The sequence below is a fragment of the Pristiophorus japonicus genome, chromosome 13 (genome assembly GCF_044704955.1).
Source record: "Pristiophorus japonicus isolate sPriJap1 chromosome 13, sPriJap1.hap1, whole genome shotgun sequence".
Classification (NCBI taxonomy): domain Eukaryota; kingdom Metazoa; phylum Chordata; class Chondrichthyes; family Pristiophoridae; genus Pristiophorus; species Pristiophorus japonicus.
In genome coordinates this window covers 59,486,813-59,514,502 of record NC_091989.1, presented here as the reverse complement: position 1 = coordinate 59,514,502, position 27,690 = coordinate 59,486,813, and the positions used below count along the sequence as shown (strand labels likewise).

General features: G+C 43.3%; 1 protein-coding gene across 3 annotated transcripts in view; it reads right to left on the bottom strand.

Moving 5' to 3' along the window:
* bpgm (2,3-bisphosphoglycerate mutase) overlaps nucleotides 1–27,690 on the bottom strand; it is an 84,068-nt gene that overhangs the window by 30,865 nt on the left and 25,513 nt on the right. Inside the window, exons 1-2 of one of the 3 annotated variants that reach the window (XM_070897541.1) lie at nucleotides 21,474–21,509; nucleotides 7,639–8,281 (exon numbers count right to left, since the gene is read on the bottom strand). In XM_070897541.1, coding sequence (XP_070753642.1) covers nucleotides 7,639–8,236 — 598 coding nt within the window. In that variant the 5' untranslated portion in view covers nucleotides 8,237–8,281; nucleotides 21,474–21,509. Of the gene's footprint in view, nucleotides 1–7,638; nucleotides 8,282–21,180; nucleotides 21,419–21,473; nucleotides 21,510–27,690 lie in introns of those variants that run through there. The other 2 variants (XM_070897543.1, XM_070897542.1) reach the window with 2 other exon arrangements.

The following is a 27,690-nucleotide window of genomic DNA, read 5'->3' as shown; positions in this document are numbered from 1 at the left end:
TACGCCATACACTTCCTCCTCGGAGCTCTCAAATGCCTCGGGCTGCATCACTAAATCCACGCTGAATTGATCATCCACGTGGTGTGTCGCAGCTCGCTTGCTCCACTGCAGACATGTCCGCTGAAGATGCCCAGTCTTCGTTCACCCTCTGCATACATCCTGCCCGAAGCGGCACTGATGGGGTCAGTGATTGCCCCCACAACGCCAACATGTTGAGCTCGGATTTGCACCCGATGGCAGGCTTTGAGCGGCTCGCGGTCTCGCAGACGCAGTCGAGTAGGCCCTGCCATGTGCAGCTCTGCTGGCCGTCGATACAAATTTCTACACAGTACTTGCCATGAAGTTCCTGTTTTGTCACGATATCGGCTTAATGTTTTTCTGCATCGACATGCAAGCCTGGGCGATGGTGATGACCTTGCTGAGGTCCGGCGTCTCTGTAGCCAGCAGCTTACTTAAGATCGCCGCGTGGTTGACCCCAATCACGAAAAAGTCACGCAGCACATCTTCCATTGCAAGCCCAAATTTACGAGGCCCTGCGAGACGTCTCAGGTCATCAACAAATGCCGCTGCATCCTAGTCTTCTGGACAAACGTGAATATAGAAGCAATATCTGGATGAGGATTCCTTCCGTGGGTTTAAGGTGTTCACAAACTAGAGCACGGTTCTTTGTAATCCTTCTGAAGAGTGGGTGAGAGCAGATTCTTGATGGGTGCATAGGTCCTGGGGCCACAGACAGTGAGAAGAACTGCCCTGTGCTTCTCTGCATCCTCGTCTTTGTTTAGGTCGTTTGCCTTGAAATACTGGTCAAGACGATCCGTGAAATCTCCCTAATCCTCTCCCTCATTGAATCTCGAGAATTCCAACAGCACTCGATCATGCTGTGCTCGCCATACTTTTGCGTAGGTTCATATTTGCCTCGTCGCCAGTTGTGGTGTATGAAATGATACAATGAACTCCGTACTGTGAGCCAGCGACTAGGTGTAACCTGGTCAGTCTTTAATGGCGTCCAGAAGTGAAGATACAAAGGTGAAGTTCAGGTTATATACCGGGCCCAGCAAGAGTGTACCCATGACCCGAGGACCTCCAACGGTAGTGCTCTCTGGTGGTGAGCAGACCTTATGTACACACATTACAACCACCACCTTCTCAAGGGCAATTAGGGATGGGCAATAAATGCTGGTCTCACCAGTGACTCCCCACATCCCAAAACAATTTTTTTTAAATATAAACAGCTGTATTCAACTGTTCATTAATATTGATATAACACCTCATCACATCCTCAGGATGCTCCAAATAGTTTTATAGCCAATGCAAGATTTTGAAGTTATTTAAACAAACGTAGCAACCAATGTGCACAAATTAGGACCTACAAATGAATGGCCAGATAATCTGCTTTCAAGTGATATTGGTTGTGGAATAAATTTGGCCAGAATTCAGGAAAATTCACTGCTCTTCAAATAATGCCACAGGATATTCACTTGAGCAGACAAACCAAGTATTGATTTAATGACTTCTAATAAACTGTCTCTCTCTAGAATAAGTGGTCAAATTCATTTGGGGGCTTGAACCTACAACTTTGAGAAAGTGCTGCCAATGTGGCACTACAAGCATATGTTTATACTTAGTATGGACAGGCAGTTCATATTTTTAAAAAGTTACATGGTGCAAAATGCCATTAAGTACACTGGTTTTAAAAAATAGCATTGCAGTTCCTTCCCTAATGAGTGCAAGTTTAAATTTATTAGGCTCATCTCATACTGACAGGTTAACTGCTTTTGGCCCCACACTCCTGTACACAGCAATCTATTAATAAAGTAAGGCTTTGCAAATATGGCTTTGGATGTTTTGCCATTTCTAAATGTCAAAGGTCATTTTACTCTGATACAAGCTGTGTGGCATATCCAAAAGATAAAGATTGCTTGTACGATGTATACTTTCAGATTAGAATTTAGGTCAGCACATTTTGAGATATAGGATTCTGGAAAACCAGTCAGCTTTTATAAACTAGAAAATGAATTGAACAGTGCAAAGTCACATGTGCTGACCTCAGCTACAGCAGTAATAGGGGCACGACAATTGGCCTCTGTTGTGGGGGACAAAGGACCCAAAAAAAGCAACCAAACTTCCAACTGCTAATCACTATGCTCAGATCTTGGTTCAAAAGTGTGGATGTTGGGGCATGACAGCCAGTTCAACAGGCATCAAGACTGTTAACTGTCCAACCTTAAAAAGGGCTTAGTTATATAAACAAAATTCCATGATTCCCCATTATTCCACAAAGCAATGGCCATCAACAAACACAACTTAAGGGCTCGAGTGATTGACTGTTAAATGGCAAGATCATCATCCACTATCCAGCAGCTGCCTGGAAGATAGTTCTTCAGTTACAAACATTTACCACCACAAAGCCAGGAGGCCACCAAGCTGGGTAACCAGTATTCAAAACAAATCTCAACAGGTGAAGTAGCTGCTGGATAAAAATAATTTGATGTGCATGGATGCCAGATAACAGAATAGTGCAGCAAAGGTTTGTGCCATTCTTGGTGGCCTTCAGTGAAACAAGTGCTTCTTCATGCAGGGAGGACACCATTAATCATTTCTTCAACCAGTGCTTTCCTGGAGATAAATTGAACCCCAATATGTTTGAAATTGCTACAAACACTAGAATCAAGTGACATGGATGCAAGCTCAAGGAGGAATGAGTAGACAGTTTTGATATATGCAGAGTAACAGACTGCCCAGGAAGGCAGATGGAGTGGAACAATTCAAGGGAAAATTGGATAGGTATTTGAAGGAGTTTGTGATGAAGGGGTTCTAATTTTATTAGCCAGATGTACTGTAGATTCTCAGGCCTGTACTTTATCCCCTTTAATAGGGAGGCAACATTTAGTATTCCCTGTGCTGGAGAAGCCCACAAAAAAATGATGTTCTTAAATGTCTAACAAATGTAAAATGGTAAAGCTGGGGCAGATAATACAATACCTATTCTGTGGTGCTCACTAATCACAGAAGTCATGCAGTGAGTCAGTAGACACTGGATGCTGGGTCACGAGTGTGTGCAAATCAGCACTCTCAAAATAGGCAAAGATGGAAATGTAAATAGCTTAAATGTAAATCATTGACCATTCAGAGGCTGATTTAACAACATTAAAGTCAGGATCCATCTCAAAAGGTATTCAATTTTGCCAAAGAAAGATTATTTTAACTATTGGTAGTGACAAGTTTGGAATAATGGGGTTAATTATGCCATAGGGTGTGCCCATTAGCACAGACTGGGTGGGTGGGTAAGCAAAACAGAGCATCATTGGGTAACAAGATCTTGGGGCTCCACAACTTCGGCATAGATTTAAAGTACTCGTCATGTCTATTGTTCAGTGCCAGGAATGCTCTGCACCAACATTTCCCTAAGCTGCGTATCGATTGAGGGGTCTCGTGCAGACCACTCACCAGCTATTCCATCGGAAAAAGGTACCACGCACCAAAAATAATGAGGGAACATTGCCGGCACCCATTTAAAACATGTGCATTTAAAAAAGGTACTTCAGCAACTGGAGATTGCACAAAGGGATTCATTTCTCTACAGTAGTCATCGTTCATTCATTTAAAAACAAAACATTTTCATTGATCAGGGTTGAAAAATGTAGAAGATTGTGTTATAAAAGCTTAGGTATGTGTACTGTCTGTTAAACTTCAGATGTCCATCACTGGTCTTCTCAACAAAGCCAAGGCTCTGATCTTCAGCCTGCATAGCAATTAACCTTTGAATGAACTTTGATCTTAAAAAGGATAAACCTACATTTTAACACTAGAATAATATGGGATAATGGGCCAGAGTTTGGTGAAACCCAAGTACCATCGAAAGGACTGCTAAGATCCTGACAGTACTTTGGGCAGAAGTTTGGTGAAAAAATGTGGGAAAAACACCCAATTCTGGATGGCAGCAGGCAGGTGGTCACATTCTGGGCAGCAATGTGATCCTCGGCAAAGTAATGCCGAGGAATGAGTCGGGCCTGGAGGAGGAAGAGGATGTTGAGGTGGAGGTTGAGGACAAAAATAAATTCAAAACAATAAAGAAAACTACCAGAAATCCTTCAGAGGACCCCATCGACCAAAATCCCTGCAAAAGAAAAGTGCACTAACCTTTTCTTGCTGGTCTTCATACTTACCATTTCAGGTAAGACCTGCCTCCACATGGAGGCCTCTTGTGCTGCTGGAGTGGAAGACAGCCCAGACCAATCTGGGGAGTGAGCGGGCGGGAGCACTTGTCAGTGTTGCATGCCAGTGCACACCACTGCCGGCGTGAGGACCTGACCAAACTCACTCAGAGGGGAGAGCGCCCAGAAAACAGACCGCCAAGAAAACTCTGTGGCAGCCAGCTGTAAGTCGACAAAACTTGGGCCCAATATTCCTCCGTATACTCAGACTTGACAAGCAGCATTCCAGGATTTGCTAGTATATGGAATTACATTACATAGAATGTACAGCACAGAAACAGGCTATTGACCCCAACTGGTCCATGCCAGCATTTATGCTCTACATGAGCCTTCTCCCACCCCATGTCATCTAACCCCATCAGCATATCCTTCTATTCCTTTCTCCCTCATGTGCTTATCTAGCTTCCCTGTAGAGGTGGTGTGGAGACTTATGGGAGGGACTAAAACCAGGGGCAACTTGAGGTATTAGCTTCAACTTCTGTGGTAGCAAGTTCCACATTCTAACCACCGAATTTTAAAAAGTTTCTCCTGAATTTCCTATTTGGATTTATTAATTAGTGACTATTGTATTTATGGCCCCTAGTTATGGTCTCCCCCAAAAGTCCAAACATCTTCTCTACATCTACCCTATCATAATCTTAAAGACCTCTACCAGGTAACCACTCTGCCTTCTCTTTTCTAAAAAAAAAGTGCCAAGCCCATTCAATCTTTTGTGATAGGTATGCTCGCAGTTCTGGTATCATTCTTCTACAATTTTTTGAAGCTTTGCCAGTGCCCCATATCTGTTTTATAACATGGAGACCAGAACGGTGCACAGTATTCCAAGTGTGGTCTAACAAGGTGGTACACAAGGTTAACATAATAGGAACAGGAGTAGGCCATACGGCCCCTCGAGCCTGCTCCGCCATTCAATATCATGGCTGATCTGATCAAACTCAGCTCCACTTCGCTGCCCGCTCCCCATAACCCCTTATCCACTTATTCAAGAAACTGAATAAATTTAAGGCAGAAATAGACAATATCCCAGTTTCCACAGTTCTCTGGCAGCAAATTTCACAGATTTTCAACCCTCAGAAGAAATTCCTCCTCATCTGTTTTAAATGGGTGGCCCCTTATTCTATCATGCCCTCTAGTTCTAGTCTCCCCCATCAGTGGAAACATCCTCTCTGCATTCACCTTGTCAAGCCCCCTCATAACCTTATACATTTTGATAAGATCACCTCTCATTCTTCTGAATTCCAATGAGTAGAGGCCCAACCTACTCAACTTTTCCTCGTAAGTCAACCCCCTCATCCCCGAAATCAACCTAGTGAATCTGCTCTGAATTGCCTCCAAAGCAAGTACATCCTTTCGTAAATATGGAAACCAAAACTGCACACAATATTCTAGGTGTGGCCTCACCAATACCTTGTATAGCTGTAGCAAGATTTGCCTGCTTTTATACTCCATCCCCTTTGCAATAAAGATTCCATTGGCCTATTGGCCTTCCTGATTACTTGCTGTACCTGCATACTAACCTTTTGCGTTTCATACACAAGTACCCCCAGGTCCCGCTGTACTGCGGCACTTTGCAATCTTTCTCTATTTAAATAATAACTTGCTCTTTGATTTTCTTTCTGCCAAGTGCATGACCTCACACTCCATCTGCCAAATTTTTGCCCACTCAGCCTGTCTATGTCCTTTTGCAAATTGTGTGTCTCCTCCTCACACATTGCTGATGATACAAAGATGGGAGGAAAAGCAAACTTGGCTACGTTACACTCAGTCCCTTCTTCCAAATCATTTATAGATTGTAAATAGTTGGGGTCCCAGCACTGATCCCTGTGGCACTCCATTAGTTACTGGTTGCCAAGCAGAGAATGAACCATTTATCCTGGTTCTCAATCAGTCAATCCTAATCCATACTAATATATTACCCCCAACCCCATGAACTTTTATTTTGTGCAGTAACCTTTTATGTGGCACCTTGTCAAATAACTTCTGCTTTTCGATTCTATCCCTCTAGAAATTAACCTCAGTGCTTGGTCTGTCTTTTTATAGCCTTATTAACCTGCGTCACAACTTTTAGTGGCATGTATCTGGAGTCCTAGATCCTCTGCTCCTCTACCCCATTTAGACAGTAATTTTGAATTGAGGATGTGGCATCATTCTTCCTACCAAAATGCACCACTTCACACTTCTCTATTTGCCAATTACACACCCATTTTGCAACTTTAGTAATGTCTTATATTTTGTTGCGGTCCTCCTAAAACCCCAATTTGGCATCACCTGCAAATTTTGAAATTATACGTCAGATTCAAAATTGTTTATGTAAATGGTGAACAGAGGTCCCAGCACCAAACCTTGTGGAACACCAGTTTCTACCTTCTGCCAGTCGCAGTAACTACTCTGCCTTGTAGAGACTACTTCCTATCCATTCTGCTACTTGTTCCCTGACTCCACATGCTCTGATCTTAAGTCACGAGTTTGCTATGTGGTACCTTATTGAAGGCCTTCTGAAAATCCAAATACATTGCATCTACTACATTACCCTTGTCTATTCTTTGTTACTTCAAAGAATTCAATAAAAGTTGGTCAAGCATAACATTCCCTTTTGAAATCTATGCTGACTGCTCTATTTTTGGTTTCTAGATGTTTCTTCTATTACATCTTGAATAAATATTCCATTATCTTTCCTGCTACCTAACAGCATTAGAAAAACTTTAGGAATGCGCATGCATGACATTTCAGATTTAACATTTCAGTAATCATACTTGATATGCACACCCCCCCCGGTCAGATACATTCAATTGGCTCAAATTGTGTGTTCATAAAAATCAGCAAATTATAATTGAACAGCCAGACACCACCAACCAAATAAGAAAAGCAAGGTGAACTTTGAATGAAAGCAATAAATCCTCAATGTAGTCTGGAGAATCTACCAGCAAATGAAAGGATATGGGCAAGTCATGCCAATCTAACCTGGGCCTCCCACAAGGAAAGAAGCTATGCAGTTGCAAATGTAGGGAAACTTCATTGTGAACAGCCCTCTCATTGCCTATCTAGACCACTTCCGCAGATTGCCTGAGCCGTGGTATTTAATACCCAATGCATTCTCTCATTAAAGGCTTTGAACAATTGATTAGGATGCTGTTAGCTACATTATGTTATAGCTTTATTGGCTTATACACTGGAGCTAGAATTCCACAGTAAAGGTACATGCTCATCTAATTCCCAGCTTTCTCTTGCCCCTGCGCGCCTGTTGATCCCAGACACTAGGTGCGAAAGGGCTCCCCTACCTACTCTTTTCTTAGTAGTGTGCTTGCCATACTTCAAAGACCCAGTTAAAATGGAGGTCAGGAATAAGTCCACATCCATGGCAAACCACAACACATGCTATGCCCCACTTAAATCATGCAAGGAAAAAAAATATGCATCATATTACCTTCCAGATGTTTGAGCAGAGCCCTGGTACTGTTTCCATGCGCAGATATTAGAATACATTTCCCCTTTTTCATTTCCGGCACAATTACATCATTCCAATAAGGCAGTAGTCTATCAAGAACATCTTTCAAACTCTCAGTTCTGGGTAACTGGTCTTTTGGAACATCACAATAGTTATATCTTCTATCATTATAAATGTCATAGAAGTATGAATGCGATTCATCAATAAGAGGAGGGGTGATATCATAACTTCTTCGCCAAAGCTTAACTTTTGCTTCTCCATGAATTGAGGCCAACTCTGCCCGGTTAAGACCTATTAATGCTCCATAATGACGTTCATTAAGTCGCCATGAACTTACAGTCTCGACCCATTCTTGCTCCATCTCATGTAAAACAAACCATGCGGTTTGAATAGATCGGCTCAAAATAGACGTAAACACAAGATCAAATTCGAATCCAGCTTCTTTTAAGACTTTTCCACAGGTTTGGGCTTCTTTTATACCAGTGGGAGTCAATCTCTGATCAACCCAACTGCAAAATCGGTTTTCTTTATTCCAGGCACCTTCACCATGCCTCAGCAACACCAGCTTGAATGTCATAGTGATCTGAATGCCGTTAAATTGCTTACACAGCTTCAAAGGCCTCTGCAAAACAGGAGAAGTAACTGTAGAGTATTATATAGAAAAGTGGTTATTACAGACTGAATACATAACCACTGAATATATTAAAAGCAGTGAGTTTAGGATAGAGAGTTTTCCATGCAGGGAGCATGAGCCACATGGCATTCAGGCATCAGCAACACTACACTATATTTAAATAGTTTGCTATTTTGGATCTGGTCAAAGAAAAAGGTCAAAGTGCATGCTGATACAAGTTTATCTAATATTAGTTATCAGGGAACACCACCAAATAACCCATATTCACAGAATGCAGTGTAGTACAACCTAAAAATCAAGATTTCAAATCGGACATCGCTTGTCTAATAATTACTTTCTAATTAAGTCTCACGTTACGGCAGCAGAAACAGCAGAGTTAGAAAGTAATGTGTTTAAAGAGAGGAATAATGTGTATGGATGATAACCTGAGGTAGAGAGTTAATAACAATCTGAAAACTAACTGGATATAAAATGTTGCAAACTTCATGGTTACCTGCAAAGCTGGAGAGAAAACACAGTTCATCATCAGACAGTCCCTCGAAGCGAGGATGACTTGCTTCCATGCCAAAAGAGGATGAGTTCACAGGTGTTTCAATGAGGGACCTAATATTCCAGATCCCAAACTACATCCTGAAGGTTGGAAGATGACTGTGCGTGGATTTTTTAAAAAATCAGTGTGGTGGCCGTTGCACACCAGCTACCACACGGGCTTGACAGAGCGAGGTCTTGGTCCAGTGGTAAGGATTACCCAAGACTAACTGGAGACCAGCTCTGCTGCACGGGCCAAGCATGCACACATATCGCAGTGTGGGCTGGTCCATGCTGCCCCTGGGCCCTCGCCTCTTCTGGGCCCCAGACTCACGCCTCTCCTGGGCCCCAGTCACTTCTATCTACAAACTCTTGCCCTCCTTCGCCCCTCCTGCTGTGCCTGCCCGCACTGCAATCAGCAACCTGGCTTCGCGACCTACTTTCTAGCAAACGCAGATTGTGTTGTTCAGTTGTGTACAGCAGCCAATTCTTTTCAAATGAAGATCAATGGTCAGTCAAATCAAAGAAGCCCCCGTCACCATTTCTGGAGATATTTAAAGAGCTGTAGCTGTTTGAATTGAAGTTACTTAGAATTTGAGTGTAAGAGTTTCAGCTCTGCAGTGGTTAAGTAACACTGCATACAAAAGTATTCTACAAAACAATTACTCAGCATTAAATTGTAACCATAATGGTTGACTAAGAGCTAGGTAGATTTATATATAATTCACTGGTTCATTTTTTTTTTAAATGAAAAAATGAGGTGTGAAGCTTTGATGCTCCATTGCTTATTGAAGACAGGAGAGAGAGCCTAAGACGACAAAGATTATTCCAGCTCTTGTATACTATCCGGCACCAAGTCTCACTCACCCATCGCTCCATCCTCGCTGACTGACACTGGCTCCCGGTCGCCCAGTACCTCAAACTTAAGCCTCTATGGCCTCACTCCTCCCCATCTCTAACCCAATAATCGCACGCGGACACCCCAACTCTACGCCTACCAATGGTATTCAGCCCAGACTTCAGAGTTTCTCCCACCCACCACCACCACCATCCTGTATCTCCCTCTCCTCTTGACTACAAAGACCAGAAAATTTGAAAAGGTAGAAAAGACCCAACAGTATAAAAATTCTTTACTTAAATAGCATCCTTATATTTGTAGGTCCATGTTGCCACACTGGAAAACTACCCCAAAAATACCCTTTAGGATTCATTCCTCCTCCCAATACCTCTGCTATCACAGAAAGCAAATTACATCAAGTCCATGTTCAGACACTTAAGCCAGACTGCATTTAATGTAATAGTGCATTGCCTGTTATTGTAAACTTGCTATCAGGTGCTACTTAGAATTCCAGTACATTTCACATCAATTTGAAAGCAGATAATATCAACAATGATGGAATAGAAACTTCTTGGAATAGTTTTATGAAGTGTTATTTATAGAAGCAAGCAGTAAAGGAGATACCCCAAACAGTTCACATTCAACTCAGGAGTTACTCAAACAAAGGCAGACAAGTACCTTTGAAATCTAAACCAGGTAAGTTACCCAACTTGAATCATGACATTTTGAGAAAGCTGTTCTTACCTGGAAAATGGCATTCTTAGCAGCTTGAGCTAGACAAGGCAATGAACTCTGGGCACTGACTTTTAACTAACCATATCAATTGCTACCTACAGTGGTGCTGTAATTTCATCTACAGCAGGAAATTAATATTCCTTCTTATTATGGATCATGCCCTCTGATATTCTTCAGTAAAATAAGTTCAGCAAGTTTGGGAATCATTATGCTCCTGTCCCCTGAACACTCAAAGCATCAATGTATTTATTAAAAGGTAGAATTCCCAATAGTCTAAATCCAGTCTGACAAGTTATCTATGCAAGGGCAACTTTTATTCAAAATACCCATTAAGATGGACTGTAGTGTTTGTTTATCTTGCTTATAGCTTCAAATTGCCATGACTTCACTTTGAATCCTGTAAACAACTTATGACCTTTTCCCTCCTCAATCATTGAAGTGGCAGGCAGATTTCACCGAGTATATGCTGAAAATGTCCCATTGTTATGACAAAAAAAACTATTCAAGACAATTTAGTTAGGGACTTGCATGTGTATTGAACATTGTTACACCTCACAAACTAAACTTTCAGGTAATGTTTAAAAACCATCTCACTGGAGTTACAATTTTAAAAAATTGGAATAATTTTAAAATCAGATGAGGCAGCATTACCACTGAAAATAGGTAATTTCAATACCCAGCCATGAATAATTTTCAATTTTAATGATCTGCTTTAACAGATCAATATGCTCACAAGTACCACTGAATCAGACACCTGGAGTCAGTCAAGGATGTCAAATGAGGAAGGAATTTTACTGTATATACCACATACAGGATGATGTCCCAAATCCCCCACGTCGTCATCCCCCTCAAAAAATAAGCCTTAAAATTACTACAAAACTTCTAACCATTAACATTTTCAGCTTTGTGTTAGCTGGTGTCCATAAATACATGCCTTCTCTGCTCTCACTTTAGGTCAGCAAGTCCCACCTACTCTTCCTTTGCTTTGATATTTAAAATGACGACTCTCTCTCTCTCTCTCGACTTCAGTTATGGCTGCTACAGACTTTTAATTTCATCTCTGCATCCATTCTGCCCATAGAAGTCAAAAGAGTTACCGTTTCACAGCATTAGAGGAGTGGCAAGGAGTGAGAGCTGATATGAATGCATCACTGTAGTGGTGAGGTTGGGTTAGCCAGTTTAATGAAATTGCTTCATTTCAGAAGGAAATCCAAAAGGTGGATACAAGACAATCCTAACAGGGACATCAATATCTAGTTTGTATTTTTTTGTGACTCTTGAAAGCAGCATCCTCCACATGGTAAAATCTGTCTTCCACTCATGATTAATATACATAATAAAATATCTTTGTATATGCTGCATCACCTAGGAGGAGAGCTAGAAAAGGGAAGGCACAAAGGAGAACACACATTTAGATACATTCTAGACTCAGGATCATGTCATGGCCAACATTAAATGTTAGTAGGGCTGCTTTTGTTGATAATCTAACCGTACTTCTGTAATATAAATTACCTTTTCTTCCGAGGCAGATTTTTAGAAAAAATATCTGACTAAATTTTTTGAGGGGGAAACAAATTTGCACCCAATTGTTAGAAATCACTACCATTCTAATTCACAGAACAATTCCAGAAACAGTTATCCAGCATTAAAACATTTCTTCAAATCAATTTTACATTGACCGGCAATCCACACAAATGGTTGGAATGAAGCATAATTTAAGGATAAATACACCCATGGAATCAGATGGCAACAGGTTATCTGTATGCACAAAAGACATAGCAGTCTATCGACATTATACTAATAGGCTGAAGTGTTTAAAAAGTGCAAATGACAAACGACTAGAACTGTGCTACTAGAATTGTGCTTTTTGTCAAGAATCACTCAAAATATATTGCATTCTTGAAGTATTACTACTACACTGGTAGAATTTCTGAGGCAGATTTTAGTTAGTAACAATACATGTCAGTGGATTGAAATAGACAACAGAATCTCATTAGGTACTGATCCAATCTTTTAAAATTGCCTTTGAAGCACTTTGGAATGTTTGTCTATGTTAAAAGTGCTATATAAATACAAGCTCTTGAATCATACAATTTAAACCAAGTATTATAGAAATGTGTGGGTGTGTGAGATTGTGGTTTACTTCATTCAAAAGGGATCAGCATTCCCCACATTACAGAATAATCCTCATTATTTCATTGTAGAATAAACCTCAAACTGCTGAAACAAGTTAAACTTCACGGAGCCTTTAGATTGTAAAGTTTGAATTGCTAACATTCCAACTAAACTTTCAGATCGATCAATGGAATACAAGTAATGAACAATAAAATGACCAAAACCATTACACTAGATTTCACAATCTAGGGATGAAAAAAATATTTACATATTGGTAAATTCAGCACATAAAAATGAAGGGGCTGGATTTTCGGCTTTGATGATTTTGGGGTGGTAAAGTTTGCGCCTCAGTCATCAAAACTGGGCAGCTGAGCCCAGAGTCTGGGGCGCAGCACTAAGAGAGGCATTGTACACCTCAGTTAGCATGGGAAAAGCCAGGATAGAGAGCCAGCCCTGGAGCACTCAGAGGCCTGGGGAGAAAAAAAACCCCACAAAAACATTCCCAATACATAACCCAACCACAACATAAACTGCGAAAACAAATTAAAACAAACAACATCTCACTTACCTTAGGAGGGCATTACTTATTTCTCTGCAGTCAGTACAAGTTGGACTGCCCGAATTTCAGGTGGTCACAGCAGGACGCGCTGTGGGGCGTACAGGTCAGACGGGACTCAAAAAGCATGTCAGTTTCGCAACCAGGGGTGTTGCACACCAACGCAGCTCTTCCGGGTGGTGCTGCTCCGCACTGCCACAAAACTGGCTCCGAAGACCCCCGGGGGGGCGGGGGCGCTGGAGACTGACCATCTGCCCAGAAGACCTCACCACCATTGCCGCCCCGAGGCGAAAAACACAGCGCAAAGGACCAGAAAATCCGCCCCAAGCTGTTTTAGAGTAATATCCATGTTACAAGGTCACTGCTCCAATGTTCTATTGCAAGAGGCTCCTTAAGATGGTTTGTTTTATGTATGTTAATGTACTGTAACACTAGACCACTGAATGTACCTTCACACTGTATACACCATACCTGTACCACCAGAGGATGCTACTGGTGGAGACCCAAGTGTCAGCTGCACACTGCAAGTAACCAAGTATAAAAAGGGAGCTCAGCTCCTGTTTCCTCACTCAAGGAGCTGCAATAAACAGACTAAGGTTACTACTGTTCAAGTACTATACCCTTACCTCGTGGAGTCATTATTAGAGTGCTTGCATATACTACAGTTTGTATGCCAGAATTTTAATAAATCGGATTAAAAGGCAGAGTTGCATTTACATAGCACCCGATCACATCTCAAATGTCTCAAAAGGAGCTCCACACAATTAATTACATTAAGTACTGCGACTCATGGCGACAAATGAAACGGCCAAACACAGAAACGGTGAATGCCCAGATTACATAGAAGCTAAAATTAAACTTTAAGAAGCAGTGTGTAGTTTGATTCCTGAGCTTGAGTACAAAATATTCCACTAGGGGGTCTGAAAGCCCGTAATCACTGTTGGGAGTCACTGTCCACCATTGTGTTTTATTTCCTCATCTTGGGCTTATTAAATGATCCTGTCTGCATATCAATAATTACTGCAGATAAAAGGTAGAATGGCAAAACCATGCTTTAAAAACAAAATTAAAGCTCAGCCCAAGTAGTGCTGCTTCTCTTCCTCTCAAATCATGGTGTGGAAACAATTCCATGGGCACAGCAAACCCTCTAGCACCTCACTCAAGCCATTGAAGCAATTGTAGGCCGATTGTGTTGCCACAATCACATCTTATCCTGTGCTTCCATTTAAAAAGATGAAAAAGTCTTCTGTACTTTTTTTAATCAAAGTGAACCTCAACATAAACATGGAAAATCATCAGAAAAGATTGGCCACCTTATTAAAAAAAAAAATTGCTGCCTCGTAGAAACCCACCATTTTCTGCCTCCTTCTCTCCAAAACTACTGACAAGCCATCATTTCCCAGGGTAGCCCAAGAGCACTATCAACTTTAGGAAAACACACATATAATAGTACCAGTTTTCTTGATCAGCTCCGAAATGATTTCAATATACCTACTTTTTTTCTAAAATTTATTCACGGGTTGTGGGCACTGCTGGCAAGGCCAGCATTTATTGCCCATCCCCAATTGTCCTTGAGAGGGGGTGGTGAACCACCCTCTTGAACCACTGCAGTCCATGTGGCGATGGTACTCCCACAGTGCTGTTACAGTTCAACGACGACAGAGGAACGGCGATTTATTTCCAAGTCATAATGGTGTGTGACTTGGAGAGAAACTTAGTGTTCCCATGCACCTGCTGCCTTTGTCCTTCTAGGTGGTAGAGGTCACAGGTTTGGGAGGTACTGTTGAAGAAGCCTTGGTGAGTTTCTGTAGTGCACTGCATCCTCAAGAAGGTGCAGGGAGTGAATGATTAAGGTGGTGCATGGGGTGCCAATCAAGCAGGCTACTTTGTCCTCAATGGTGTCGAGCATCTGGAGTGTTGTTGGAACTGCACTCATCCAGGCAAGTGAAGCGTATTCCATTACACTACTGACTTAAACCTTATGGATAGTGGAACAGGCTTTTTGGGGGGGGGGGGGGGGGGGGGGGTCAGACGGTGACACACTCGTCACAGAATACACAGCCTCTAACCTGCTCTTGTAGTCACGGTATTTTAATACTCAGAATTGTGAATTGCCTCAAGTTGGTGGTCAAAAATGGCATTTCACACTTTACCTCCATGATTATACAGAAACACACACACCACACAGAAGGAGTAGGCAATTCGGCCCTTCGAGCCTGCACCACCATTCAATAAGATCATGGCTGATCATTCACCTCAGTACCCCTTTCCTGCTTTCTCTCCATACCTCTTGATACCTTTAGCCCCCTTGAATATATCCAATGAACTGGCATCAACAACTCTGCAGTAGGGAATTGCACAGGTTAACAACTCAATGAAGAAGTTTCTCCTCATCTCAGTCCTAAATGGCTTACCCCTTATTCTTAGACTGTGTCCCCTGGTGCTGGACTTCCAACATTGGGAACATTCTTCCTGTATCTAACCTGTCCAGTCCCATCAGAATTTTATTTGTTTGTGAGATCGCCTCTCATCCTTCTAAACTCCAGTGAATACAGGTCCAGTCGATCCAGTCTCTTCTCATATATGTCAGTCCTGCCATCCCAAGAATCAATCTGGTGAACCTCAATAGCAGGAACATCCTTCCTCAGATTAGGAGACCAAAACTGAACACAATATTCCAGGTGAGGCCTCAAGAAGGCCCTGTACAACTGCAGTAAGACCTCCCTGCTCCTATACTCAAATCCCCTAGCTATGAAGGCCAACATATCATTTGCCGCCTTCACCGCCTGCTCTACCTGCATGCCAACTTTCAAATGACTGATGTACCATGACACCAAGGTCTCGTTGCACCGCCCCTTTTCCTAATCTGCCGCCATTCAGATAATATTCCGCCTTTGTGTTTTTGCCACCAAAGTGGATAACCTCACATTTATCCACATTATACTGCATCTGCCATGCATTTGCCCACTCACCTAACCTGTCCAAGTCACCTTGCAGCCTCTTAGCATCCTCCTCACAGCTCACACCGCCACCCAGCTGTGTCATCTGCAAACTTGGATATATTACATTCAATTCCTTCATCTAAATCATTAATGTATATTGTAAATAGCTGGGGTCCCAGCACTGAGCCCTGCGGCACCCCACTAGTCACTGCCTGCCATTCTGAAAAGGACCCGTTCATCCCAACTCTCTGGTTCCTGTCTGCCAACCAGTTTTCTATCCACGTTAGTATATTATCCCCAATACCATGTGCTTTAATTTCACACACCAATCTCTTGTGTGGGACCTTGTCAAAAGCCTTTTGAAAATCCAAATACACCACATCCACTCTACTAATTGCATTCTCAAAAAATTCTAGAAGATTTGTCAAGAATGATTTCCCTTTCATAAATCCATGCTGACTTGGACCAATCCTGTCACTGCTTTCCAAATGCACTGCTATTTCATCTTTAATAATTGATTCCAACATTTTCCCCATTACTGATGTCAGGCTAACTGGTCTATAATTACCTATTTTCTCTTTCCCTCCTTTTTTAAAAAGTGGTGTTACATTAGCTACCCTCCAGTCCATAGGAACTGATCCAGAATCAACAGACTATTGGAAAATTATCACCAATGCAGCCACTATTTCTAGGACCACTTCCTTAAATACTCTGGGCTGCAGACCATCAGGACCCAAGGATTTATCAGCCTTCAATCCCATCAAGTTCCCTAACACAATTTCCTGAATAAGGAATTTCTTCAATTCCTCCTTCTCACTAGACCCTCGGTCCCCTAGTATTTCCGGAAGGTTATTTGTGTCCTCCTTCGTGAAGACAGAACCAAAGTATTTGTTCAACTCATCTGCCATTCTTTGTTTCCCATTATAAATTCACCTGAAACTGACTGCAAGGAACCTGCATTTGTCTTCAATAATCTTTTTCTCTTCTCGTATTTAGAGAAGCTTTTGCAGTCAGTTTTTATGTTCCCAGCAAGCTTCCTCTCAAACTCTATTTTCCCCCTCCTAATTAAACCCTTTGTCCTCTGCTGCTGAATTCTAAATTTCTCCCAGTCCTCAAGTTTGCTGCTTTTTCTGGCCAATTTATATGCCTCTTCCTTGGATTTAACACTATCCTTAATTTCCCTTGTTAGCCACGGTTGAGCCACCTTCCGTGTTTTATTTTTACTCCAGACAGGGATGTACAATTGTTGTAGTTCATCCATGTGATCTTTAAATGTTTGCCATTGCCTATCCACTGCCAACCCTTTAAGTATCATTAGCCAGTCTATTCTAGCCAATTCACATCTCATACCATCGAAGTTACCTTTCCTTAAGTTCAGGACCATAGTCTCTGAATTAACTGTCACTCTCCATCTTAATAAAGAATTCTACCATATTATGGTTACTCTTCCCCAAGGGGCCTCACACAAGATTGCTAATTAGTCCTTTCTCATTACACATCACCCAGTCTAGGATGGCCAGCCATCTAGTTAGTTCCTCGACATCGTGGTCTAGAAAACCATCCCTAATACTCTCCAGGAAATCCTCCTCCACCGTATTGCTACCAATTTGGTTAGCCCAATCTATATGTAGATTAAAGTCGCCCATGATAACTGCTGTACCTTTATTGCACGCGTCCCTAATTTCTTGTTTGATGCTGTCCCCAACCTCTGTACACAACTCCCACGAGCATTTTCTGCCCTTTGGTATTCTGCAGCTCCACTCATACAGATTCCACATCATCCAAGCTAATGTCCTTCCTTACGATTGTGTTAATTTCCTTTTTAACCAGCAACGCTACCCCACCTCCTTTTCCTTTCTGTCTATCCTTCCTGAATGTTGAATACCCCTGGATGTTGAGTTCCCAGCCTTGGTCACACTGGAGCCATGTCTCCGTGATACCAATTATATCATATTCGTTAACTGCTGCCTGCACAGTTAATTTGTCCACCTTATTACAAATACTCCTCGCATTGAGGCACAGAGCCTTCAGGCTGGTCTTTTTAACACACTTTGCCCCGTTAGAATTTTGCTGTAATGTGGCCCTTTTTGATTTTTGCCTTGGGTTTCGCTGCCCTCCACTTTTACTTTTCTTCTTTCTATCTTTTGCTTCTGCCCCCATTCTACTTCCCTCTGTCTCCCTGCATAGGTTCCCATCCCTCTGCCATATTAGTTTAATTCCTCCACAACAGCACTAGCAAACACTCCCCCCTAGGACATTGGTTCCGGTCCTGCCCAGGTGCAGACCATCCGGTTTGTACTGGTCCCACCTCCCCCAAAACCTGTTCAAATGTCCCAGGAATTTGAATCCCTCCCTTCTGCACCACTCTTCAAGCCACGTATTCATCAGAGCTATCCTGCAATTCCTACTCTGACTAGCACGTGGCACTGGTAGCAATCCTGAGATTACTACCTTTGAGGTCCTACACATGTTGCGTGTACTCAGTGCAAGTACTCTTAACATGAGAATGGTCAATTACCATCGTCAAGCAGAAGTGCCAAGTGGATGATCCATATCAGCCTCCGAGGTTCCCACCATCACAGAAGCCAATCTTCAGCCAATTCAATTCACTCCATGTGATTTCAAGAAGCGGCTGAGCACACTGGATACAGCAAAGGCTATGGGCACCAAGAACATCCCGGCTGTCGTACTGAAGACTTGTGCTCCAGATCTAGCCAAGCTGTTCCAGTACAGCTACAACACTGGCATCTACCCGACAATGTGAAAAACTGCAAAAGGTAGGTCACTTCCACAAAAAGCAGGATAAATCTAATCCGACCAATTACTACCCCATCAGTCTACTCTTGATCATCAGCAAAGTGATGGAAGATGTCATCGACAATGCTATCAAGTGGCATTTACTCACCGATGCTCAGTTTGGGTTCTGCCAGGACCACTCAACTCTTGACCTTATTACAGTCTTGGTCCAAACATGGATAAAAGAGCAGAATTCCAGGGGTGAGGTGAGTATGACTGCCCTCAACATCAAGGCAGCATTTGACCGAATGTGGCATCAAAGAGCCCTAGTAAAACAGAAGTCAATGGGAATCAGGGGGAAAACTCTCCACTGGCTGGAGTCATAACTAGCACAAAGATGGTGGTGGCTGTTAGAGGTCAATCATCTCAGCCCCAGGAGCTCCTCCGGACAGTGTCCGAGGCCCAACCATTTTCAGCTGCTTCATCAAAAAAGTCAGAAGTGGGGATGTTCACTAATGATTGCACAGTATTCAGTTCCACTCGCAATTCCTCAGAAAATAAAGCAGTCCATGCCTGCATGCAACAAGGCCTGGACGACATTCAGGCTTGGGCTGGTAAGTGGTAAGTAACATTCTTGCCACACAAGTGCCAGGCAATGATCATCTCCAACAAGTGAGAGTCTAACCACCTCCCCTTGATATTCAACAGCATTACCATTGCCAAATCCCCCATCAAAATCTTGGGATCACCATTGACCCAAAACTTAACTGGACCAACCACAAATACTATAGCAACAAGAGCAGGTCAGTGGCTGGGTATCCTGCAGCGAGTGTCTCAGCTCCTGACTCCACAAAGCCTTTCCATTATCTGCAAGGCACATCAGGTGAGATAGAATACTTTCCATTTGCCTGATGAGTACAGCTCCAACAACACTCGAAGCGCACCACCATCCAGGACAAAGCAGCCCACTTGATTGGCACCCCACCCACCACCTTCAACATTCAATGCCTCCACCACCACACCACTGCTGCAGTGTGTACCATGTATAAGATGCACTGCAACAACTCACCACACCTTCAGCAGTACCTCCTAAACCCACAACCTCTGCCACCTAGGGCAGCAGGCACATAGGGGTACTATCACCTGTAAGTTCCCCTCCAAGTCACACACCATCCTGACTTGGAAATATATCACCATTCCTTCATCATCGATGGGTCAAAATCCTGGAACTCCCTCCCCAACAGCACTGTGGGAGTACCTTCATCACAAGGACAGCAGTGGTTCAAGGCAGCAGCTCACCATCACCTGCTCAAGGGCAATAAATGCTGGCTTTGCCAGCAACACCCACAGCCCAGAACAAATAAAAAACCAATCAACCCCTTTTGTACAAAGTGAACAATTATTTAACATAAGAAATAGGAGGAGTAGGCCTGCTCCATCATTCAATATCATGGCTGATCTGATCTTGCCCTCAACTCCACTTTCCTGCCCACTCCCCATAACCCTTGACTATCATTCAAAAATCTGTCTATCTCCACCTGAAATATATTCAATGACTGAGCCTCCACAGCTCTCTGGGGTAGAGAATTCCAAAGATTCATGACCCTCAGGAAATTCCTCCTCATCTCCATTTTAAATGGGCAACCCTGTATTCTGAAACTATGGCCCTAAGTTCTAGGTTGCCCCACAAGAAACATTCTCTCTGCATCTACACAGTCAAGCCCCCTCAGAATGTGTTTCAATATGATCACCTCATTCTTCTAATCACCACTAAGTATAGGCCCAACCTATCTTCATAAGACAATCCCTTCATCTCAGGAATCAACTTAGTGATCCTTCTCTGAACTGCCTCCAATGCAAGTATATCCCTCCTTAAAAAGGAGACCAAAACTGTACACAATACTCCAGGTGTGGTCTCAGTTGTAGCAGGACTTCCCTACTTTTATACTCCATCCCCCTTGCAATAAAGGCCAACATTCCATTTGCTTTCCTAATTACTTGCTGTACCTGCATGTGGAGGTGTGGAGTCATATTCCTTCAGATTGTGAATTGTTTTCAGAGATTCTAAAAATCTCATTTTAAGTTAACATTTTTTCTTTCTGTATCTTTTGAGGCTGCACAGTTTAAATCTAGAGCAAGGTAAATCAATCTGAATACAAACATGTAAAACGCTTAACAAAAAACTTCCTTAATTTGCATTTGCAGAAGCCTTACGGCACAAAAAGGTATAAATAGAGTTTCCGTTTATAGAATCATACAAATTATAGAAGAGAAGACTATTTACTTCAGTGCATCTGTGCTAGACCTTCCACTGCGCCCATTCCCCATATGCTTTTACATTATTCCTTCTCAAATGATCAAATGCTCTTTCAAGGGATATTATAGTCCCTGCCTCGCTTAGCCACTTCCAAATAGTTCAGCGGGTAGAGGAACGTACTTAACATGAAATGATGAAATACAGGGACGTCATTGCATCATTGTCTCTGATGCTGCCAATCCCCTCTATTGTTAGGGCCTGGACCCCTTGGTTTGCAGAGCAACAGGTGACATCAGTCCCGTTAGAAACACAACTAGCCGAGAGAGGTTAGGGCCAGCCTCGCTTGTACCCCAGAGCGGCGGGAGGTGCCCGGCATGGGCTCCCCCTCCCTCACAACGCCTCAGCACCACTCCTGACAAGTGGGGGATACCCGAGAGACAACAAGTTACGCGTCTCGGTCTCTCTTCACTCACCCTAGTCGTTCCAGCACCTTCTGCAGAACGTCTTCTCTCCCCTCTCCTCCCACTACGACTACCCGTATCCCAGCAACCGGCGCTAGCCAATCACAGGCCGCCGCTTCACGAGCAGCTTTCCGACAGGCCACCAACAACCCAATCGGAGTGCAGGTAACAAACGGAGTCCCTCTTTGATTGGCCAGCTAGTCTGATTGCAGAAAGTAGATTAATGTTCAAATAACTGGCAGGAACTGGTGGAGAATTTAACAATTAAAGTCAATGCATGTTCATCATCATCATAGGAGGTGAAAATAGCTTTTTTTTTTAGTTGTGCTGTCCCTTACCTCATTTTAATTACCAAATTAGGATGACTGCCATCAATATAAAGGAAGGATAGAATAAAAGGAAAAGGAGGTGGGGTAGCATTGCTGGTTAAGGAGGATAATGCAATAGTTAGGAAGGACATTAGCTTGGATGATGTGGAATCTATATGGGTAGAGCTGCAGAACACCAAAGGGCAAAAAATGTTAGTGGGAGTTGTGGACAGACCTCCAAACAGTAGTAGTGATGTTGGGGAGGGCATCAAACAGGAAACTTAAAGAAGGGTAACTTTGAAGGTATGAGGCGTGAATTGGCTAGGATAGATTGGCGAATGATACTTAGGGGGTTGACTGTGGATGGGCAATGGCAGACATTTAGAGACCGCATGGATGAAGTACAACAATTGTACATTCCTGTCTGGCGTAAAAATAAAAAGGGGAAGGTGGCTCAACCGTGGCTATCTAGGGAAATCAGGGATAGTATTAAAGCCAAGGAAGTGGCATACAAATTGGCCAGAAATAGCAGCGAACCTGGGGACTGGGAGAAATTTAGAACTCAGCAGAGGAGGACAAAGGGTTTGATTAGGACAGGGAAAATGGAGTACGAGAAGAAGCTTGCAGGGAACATTAAGGCGGATTGCAAAAGTTTCTATAGGTATGTAAAGAGAAAAAGGTTGGTGAAGACAAACGTAGGTCCCCTGCAGTCAGAATCAGGGGAAGTCATAACGGGGAGCAAAGAAATGGCGGATCAATTGAACAAGTACTTTGGTTCGGTATTCACTAAGGAGGATACAAACAACCTTCCGGATATAAAAGGGGTCAGAGGGTCTAGTAAGGAAGAGGAACTGAGGGAAATCTTTATTAGTCGGGAAATTGTGTTGGGGAAATTGATGGGATTGAAGGCCGATAAATCCCCAGGGCCTGATGGACTGCATCCTAGAGTACTTAAGGAGGTGGCCTTGGAAATAGCGGATGCATTGACAGTCATTTTCCAACATTCCATTGACTCTGGATCAGTTCCTATGGAGTGGAGGGTAGCCAATGTAACCCCACTTTTTAAAAAAGGAGGGAGAGAGAAAACAGGGAATTATAGACCGGTCAGCCTGACCTCAGTAGTGGGTAAAGTGATGGAATCAATTATTAAGGATGTCATAGCAGTGCATCTGGAAAATGGTGACATGATAGGTCCAAGTCAGCATGGATTTGTGAAAGGGAAATCATGCTTGACAAATCTTCTGGAATTTTTTGAGGATGTTTCCAGTAAAGTGGACAAGGGAGAACCAGTTGATGTGGTATATTTGGACTTTCAGAAGGCTTTCGACAAGGTCCCACACAAGAGATTAATGTGCAAAGTTAAAGCACATGGGATTGGGGGTAGTGTGCTGACGTGGATTGAGAACTGGTTGTCAGACAGGAAGCAAAGAGTAGGAGTAAACGGGTACTTTTCAGAATGGCAGGCAGTGACTAGTGGAGTGCCGCAAGGTTCTGTGCTGGGGCCCCAGCTGTTTACATTGTACATTAATGATTTAGACGAGGGGATTAAATGCAGTATCTCCAAATTTGCGGATGATACTAAGTTGGGTGGCAGTGTGAGCTGCGAGGAGGATGCTATTAGGCTGCAGAGTGACTTGGATAGGTTAGGTGAGTGGGCAAATGCATGGCAGATGAAGTATAATGTGGATAAATGTGAGGTTATCCACTTTGGTGGTAAAAACAGAGAGACAGACTATTATCTGAATGGTGACAGATTAGGAAAAGGGAAGGTGCAACGAGACCTGGGTGTCATGGTACATCAGTCATTGAAGGTTGGCATGCAGGTACAGCAGGCGGTTAAGAAAGCAAATGGCATGTTGGCCTTCATAGCGAGGGGATTTGAATACAGGGGCAGGGAGGTGTTGCTACAGTTGTACAGGGCCTTGGTGAGGCCACACCTGGAGTATTGTGTACAGTTTTGGTCTCCTAACTTGAGGAAGGACATTCTTGCTATTGAGGGAGTGCAGCGAAGGTTCACCAGACTGATTCCCGGGATGGCGGGACTGACCTATCAAGAAAGATTGGATCAATTGGGATTGTATTCACTGGAGTTCAGAAGAATGAGAGGGGACCTCATAGAAACGTTTAAAATTCTGACGGGTTTAGACAGGTTAGATGCAGAAAGAATGTTCCCAATGTTGGGGAAGTCCAGAACCAGGGGTCACAGTCTGAGGATAAGGGGTAAGCCATTTAGGACCGAGATGAGGAGAAACTTCTTCACCCAGAGAGTGGTGAACCTGTGGAATTCTCTACCACAGAAAGTAGTTGAGGCCAATTCACTAAATATATTCAAAAGGGAGTTAGATGAAGTCCTTACTACTCGGGGGATCAAGGGTTATGGCGAGAAAGCAGGAAGGGGGTACTGAAGTTTCATGTTCAGCCATGAACTCATTGAATGGCGGTGCAGGCTAGAAGGGCTGAATGGCCTGCTCCTGCACCTATTTTCTATGTTTCTATGTCTATGTTTCTAAATTAGGGGTGCATGCAATAAAGGTGCAGCAGTTATAATGGGTGACTTTAATATGCACATAGATTGGGCTAACCAAACTGGAAACAATACGGTGGAGGAGGATTTCCTGGAGTGCATAAGGGATGGTTTTCTGGACCAATATGTCGAGGAACCAACTAGGGGGGAGGCCATCTTAGACTGGGTGTTGTGTAATGAGAGAGGATTAATTAGCAATCTCGTTATGTGAGGCCCCTTGGGGAAGAGTGACCATAATATGGTGGAATTCTGCATTAGGATGGAGAATGAAACAGTTAATTCAGAGACCATGGTCCAGAACTTAAAGAAGGGTAACTTTGAAGGTATGAGGCGTGAATTGGCTAGGATAGATTGGCGAATGATACTTGAGGGGTTGACTGTGGATGGGCAATGGCAGACATTTAGAGACCGCATGGATGAACTACAACAATTATACATTCCTGTCTGGTGTAAAAATAAAAAGGGGAAGGTGGCTCAACCGTGGCTCTCAAGGGAAATCAGGGATAGTATTAAAGCCAAGGAAGTGGCATACAAATTGGCCAGAAATAGCAGTGAACCCGGGGACTGGGAGAAATTTAAAACTCAGCAGAGGAGGACAAAGGGTTTGATTAGGGCAGGGAAAATGGAGTACGAGAAGAAGCTTGCAGGGAACATTAAGACGGATTGCAAAAGTTTCTATAGATATGTAAAGAGAAAAAGGTTAGTAAAGACAAACGTAGGTCCTCTGCAGTCAGAATCAGGGGAAGTCATAACGGGGAACAAAGAAATGGCAGACCAATTGAACAAGTACTTTGGTTCGGTATTCACTAAGGAGGACACAAACAACCTTCTGGATATAAAAGAGGTCAGAGGATCTAGTAAGGAGGAGGAACTGAGGGAAATCCTTTATTAGTCGGGAAATTGTGTTGGGGAAATTTATGGGATTGAAGGCCGATAAATCCCCAGGGCCTGATGGACTGCATCCCAGAGTACTCAAGGAGCTGGCCTTGGAAATAGCAGATGCATTGACAATCATTTTCCAACATTCCATTGACTCTGGATCAGTTCCTATCAAGTGGAGGGTAGCCAATGTAACCCCACTTTTTAAAAAAGGAGGGAGAGAGAAAACAGGAAATTATAGATCGGTCAGCCGTGACCTCAGTCGTGGGTAAAATGATGGAATCAATTATTAATGATGTCATAGCAGCGCATTTGGAAAGAGGTGACATGATGGGTCCAAGTCAGCATGGATTTGTGAAAGGGAAATCATGCTTGACAAATCTTCTGGAATTTTTTGAGGATGTTTCCAGTAGAGTGGACAAGGGAGAACCAGTTGATGTGGTATATTTGGACTTTCAGAAGGCTTTCGACAAGGTCCCACACAAGAGATTAATGTGCAAAGTTAAAGCACATGGGATTGGGGGTAGTGTGCTGACATGGATTGAGAACTGGTTGTCAGACAGGAAGCAAAGAATAGGAGTAAATGGGGACTTTTCAGAATGGCAGGCAGTGACTAGTGGGGTACCGCAAGGTTCTGTGCTGGGGCCCCAGCTGTTTACACTGTACATTAATGATTTAGACGAGGGGATTAAATGTAGTATCTCCAAATTTGCGGATGACACTAAGTTGGGTGGCAGTGTGAGCTGCGAGGAGGATGCTATGAGGCTGCAGAGTGACTTGGATAGGTTAGGTGAGTGGGCAAATGCATGGCAGATGAAGTATAATGTGGATAAATGTGAGGTTATCCACTTTGGTGGTAAAAACAGAGAGACAGACTATTATCTGAATGGTGACAGATTAGGAAAAGGGGAGGTGCAATGAGACCTGGGTGTCATGGTACATCAGTCATTGAAGGTTGGCATGCAGCTACAGCAGGCGGTTAAGAAAGCAAATGGCATGTTGGCCTTCATAGCGAGGGGATTTGAGTACAGGGGCAGGGAGGTGTTACTACAGTTGTACAGGACCTTGGTGAGGCCACACCTGGAGTATTATGTACAGTTTTGGTCTCCTAACCTGAGGAAAAACATTCTTGCTATTGAGGGAGTGCAGCGAAGATTCACCAGACTGATTCCCGGGATGGCGGGACTGACCTATCAAGAAAGACTGGATCAACTGGGCTTGTATTCACTGGAGTTCAGAAGAATGAGAGGGGACCTCATAGAAACGTTTGAAATTCTGATGGGTTCAGACAGGTTAGATGCAGGAAGAATGTTCCCAATGTTGGGGAAGTCCAGAACCAGGGGTCACAGTCTAAGGATAAGGGGTAAGCCATTTAAGACTGAGATGAGGAGAAACTTCTTCACCTAGAGAGTGGTGAACCTGTTGAATTCTCTATCACAGAAGGTTGTTGAGGCCAATTCACTAAATATATTCAAAAAGGAGTTGGATGAAGTCCTTACTACTAGGGGGATGGCGAGAAAGCAGGAATGGGATACTGAAGTTGCATGTTCAGCCATGAACTCATTGAATGGCGGTGCAGGCTAGAAAGGCTGAATGGCCTACTCCTGCACCTATTTTCTATGTTTCTATGTTTCTAATTAATCTAAATAATAACATCGGTGGTAGGAAAAATACCTTACTCAAAGATGTAATAGAAAAACATCGATAATCTGAGAATATAATAGCACAGATTACAAAAGAGAAGGCCATGCTGTAGTTAATACAGAGGAGGACAGGATGACATTTTTAAAAACTTGCAGAATGGGCAAATGAACTTCAATATAGCTAAGTGTGAGGTTGTACATTTTGGTAGGAAGTATAACGAGGGGACGCGTGTATTTGTACTGTAAAAAAATGGCCACCCTTGTCGCTGATTGGTCACCTCGGAGGATAAGCCACACCCTGAAGTTTCTCTGGAATGTGTAACTGGAACCACCCAGCCCAAGTTCTCATTGACTTCGCAAATTGTAACTCTATCCAACTTTGACTTCCAGAAGCCACAGAGGATAGATCTCCCCAGAAGCCACCAAATGCCAGCCGAAGTCCCTTACCCCAACGCAAGTGCGTCCCTCCCCCAGCCAAAGACCCTTGCCCCTCAGCGCAAGTGCTTCCTCTCCCAGCTGAAGTCCCTCCTTATACTAGCGCAAGTGCATTACCTTAGCTACCCCACCATAGCTGGAGCATTCTGTACAGATTGTTAACAGGTTTATTAGGTATGAAGTGAATAGTGACAGTGTAGTGACTTCTGGATTTCATCCACTTCAACAATGTCCCTTGTAGGGGATTGTAAGAATATGATCCGTCTTCCCTGAGTTCCCTCTCTCCTCCCCCGATCACCCCACCCGTGACTCTCTCTTCTCCCCCCCCCCCTCCCCCACCCCCCCACAGACTCTCTCTCCCTCCTTCCCATCCCAGGCTCTCTCGCCCTCCAGACTCTGTGTCTCTCCCCGCGCCCTCCCCCCAGCACTCTCTCTCCCCC